At 60.0% G+C, this 2259-nt stretch overlaps 1 protein-coding gene across 1 annotated transcript; it reads left to right on the top strand.

Annotated features, from left to right (window-relative positions):
* The first annotated feature begins 275 nt into the window (after nucleotides 1–275).
* LOC147467452 (uncharacterized) lies at nucleotides 276–1920 on the top strand. The gene is made up of 2 exons (XM_086531840.1): nucleotides 276–304; nucleotides 592–1920. Exons 1-2 carry the CDS (start codon nucleotides 276–278, stop codon nucleotides 1562–1564), a joined length of 1002 nt encoding a protein of 333 aa, XP_086387966.1. The 3' UTR covers nucleotides 1565–1920.
* The last annotated feature ends 339 nt before the right edge of the window (nucleotides 1921–2259 follow it).

Raw genomic sequence — 2259 nt, 5'->3', positions numbered from 1 at the left:
CAGGCACGAGTGAGGTAAAGCCAAGCCAGATGGACCTGATCATTGCCATGCTGGCCGGTATGAGGGAGGAAATGGCACAAACGGCTCGTGAGCAGGAACAAAGGGCAGAAGAGCAGGCACAGAGGGCACGCGAGCAGGCGCACTATCTTGTCGAGATGCTGGCAAGGAAAGCAGAGGAGCAGGCGCAGCATCTCGTCGAGATGCAGGCAAGGAAGGCAGAGGAACAGTTCTGCCATCTTGTTGATGTGCTACAGGGTAATCTCGCATCTGTGAAGATGGAAACGCAGCGGTACACCGACAAAGCGTGCGGCAGCGTGAAGAGTGAACTGCTGGAGGAGGTGCAGACTCTGAAAGGCGAGGTTCAGGGCCTGAGGGAGGAGGTGAAGGCAGAAAGGCGGCGTCACGAGGTAGCAACGTTGTACGCGGAGAAGGCAGACGAGGTTCTGGCAACAGATGCCAGAGTGTCAGATTTACTGGGGTCTGCTGAGAGGTCCGTTGGCAGGAACCCCGGGCCTCGGCGCGTCGTTTGTCGGAGCCGGTGGCCGCTGCAGGAGGCTGGGGACCCATCGGAACCGCTCCCTTGGGTACAAGGTGGCGGGAAAAATCGGGACCCGGTCAACCCGCCTCGTTGCCTCCCTCACCCCCTCCCTTCCCTCCGGGCGTGTTAGTTCACGGCACGCGTTCTCCACCTCGCAGCCCCTCGGCCTCTAGACATTCTGTGAGGCGTAAGCCAGCTGAGTACGACGGGAAGGTGGCCTGGGAGGCATATGTCGCCCAATTTGAAATGCTGCCACCTGCCCAGGCCTGGAATCAGGAAGAGAAGGCACTGCAGCTGGTAACAGCACTGAGGGGCCCCGCGGTGGTAGTGTTAGGGCATCTGCCGCCATCCCAACATGCCTCTTACACCAGCGTGGCGGAGGCTTTGAAACGCCGTTTCGGTCATCACCACCAGGCCGAGGTATATCGGGCCCGCTTGAAGAAGCGGACTCGTGAGCGTGGCGAGACGCTGTCCCAGCTGGCGCAGGATGTGGAGGCGCTGGTAAGGAGGTCGTACCCTGCGGCTCCGGAAGAGATGATCGTGGTACTGGCCCGCGATTTCTTTGTTGACGCTTTGCAGGACCAGCAGCTGCAAATCTACGTCAAGCAGGCGCACCCTGAGGACCTGCAGGTGGCACTGGCGAGGGCCTTGGAGTTCGAGGCCTTCCTGAAGGGAACCAGTGGCCTAGAGCCGGCCGCCCAGAACCGCCGTGATCTCTGGGGCCGGAAAGTGAAAATGAAGGCAGTGTCGAGGAGGGTGAGCCCGTACAGATTCCAGGGCTTGTGTTGGGGCTGCGGTGAGAAAGGGCACAGACGTAGTCGGTGTCGGAGGGAGCGGAGAACGCGCCCTCTCAACCGGACGGATTCTGATGCCTTCCAGCAGTACTGCAAGGACTGTGGCAGGTCTGGTCACCACCCGAGTGCCTGCCCTAAGGCTAAGGAAGTGGTACAGGCGGAAAACTCGGACAGGCTGGAGAAGGGGGCCGAAACCCAGCCGTCCTCGGTTCCTGGACCCCGACTTGAGTAGCTGCCGTCGACAAACAGCACATGCAGGTGGAGGACTCAGTAGATGGGAACCCATGCTGCCTGACAGTGGACACTGGGGCTGAGAAGACCCTAGTGCGGCCTGATATGTTTGGCCACTACGCGACTTCCAGACGCACCACAGAGACTGTGTGGTGTCATGAGGCATTGTGTGCAGCTCAAGGGGCAAGTGGAGGCTCGTATCGGCGTGGGCAGCGCGGTGCAGCGGCTGCTGATGTGTCGCCGATCGGACGAGCCATGCTTGCTGGGCCTTGACTACCTGACGCAGAGTAAGGCGTGTGTCGACCTTGGACGGAAGCTGGTGAGGATGCACGGTGATGATGTGTCCTTGCTTCCTAAGGTTGGCTGTGCAGAGGTAGTTACAGCTGAGCGACTGCACCTTGCCCCCAGGACAGAGTCTAGGATCCGGTGTCAACTGTCGAGAGAGATGCATGGAGTGGAAAGCATGGTGGAGCCCATTGAAAACCTGCAGCTGGCTGACGGCATAGCAGTCGGACGGAGTCTTAAGGAGCCAAAGGTGTCGACGGATGCGCGGGACAGATGCTGACCGAGATGAGGACGAGCATTTGGACGGTGAGGGCGATGCGACAGAACCGCTGCCCACACCACTGCGGCAACCCCGGCGAGAGCGAAGAAAGCCGCGCTGGATGAAAGATTTTTATGTTGTTTCTGAGAACT

The sequence above is a fragment of the Penaeus japonicus genome, unplaced genomic scaffold, assembly GCF_977035675.1.
Source record: "Penaeus japonicus unplaced genomic scaffold, GWHDUDI00000001_assembly GWHDUDI00000036, whole genome shotgun sequence".
Taxonomy (NCBI): Eukaryota; Metazoa; Arthropoda; class Malacostraca; order Decapoda; family Penaeidae; genus Penaeus; species Penaeus japonicus.
This window is presented reverse-complemented; position numbering and strand designations above follow the sequence as displayed.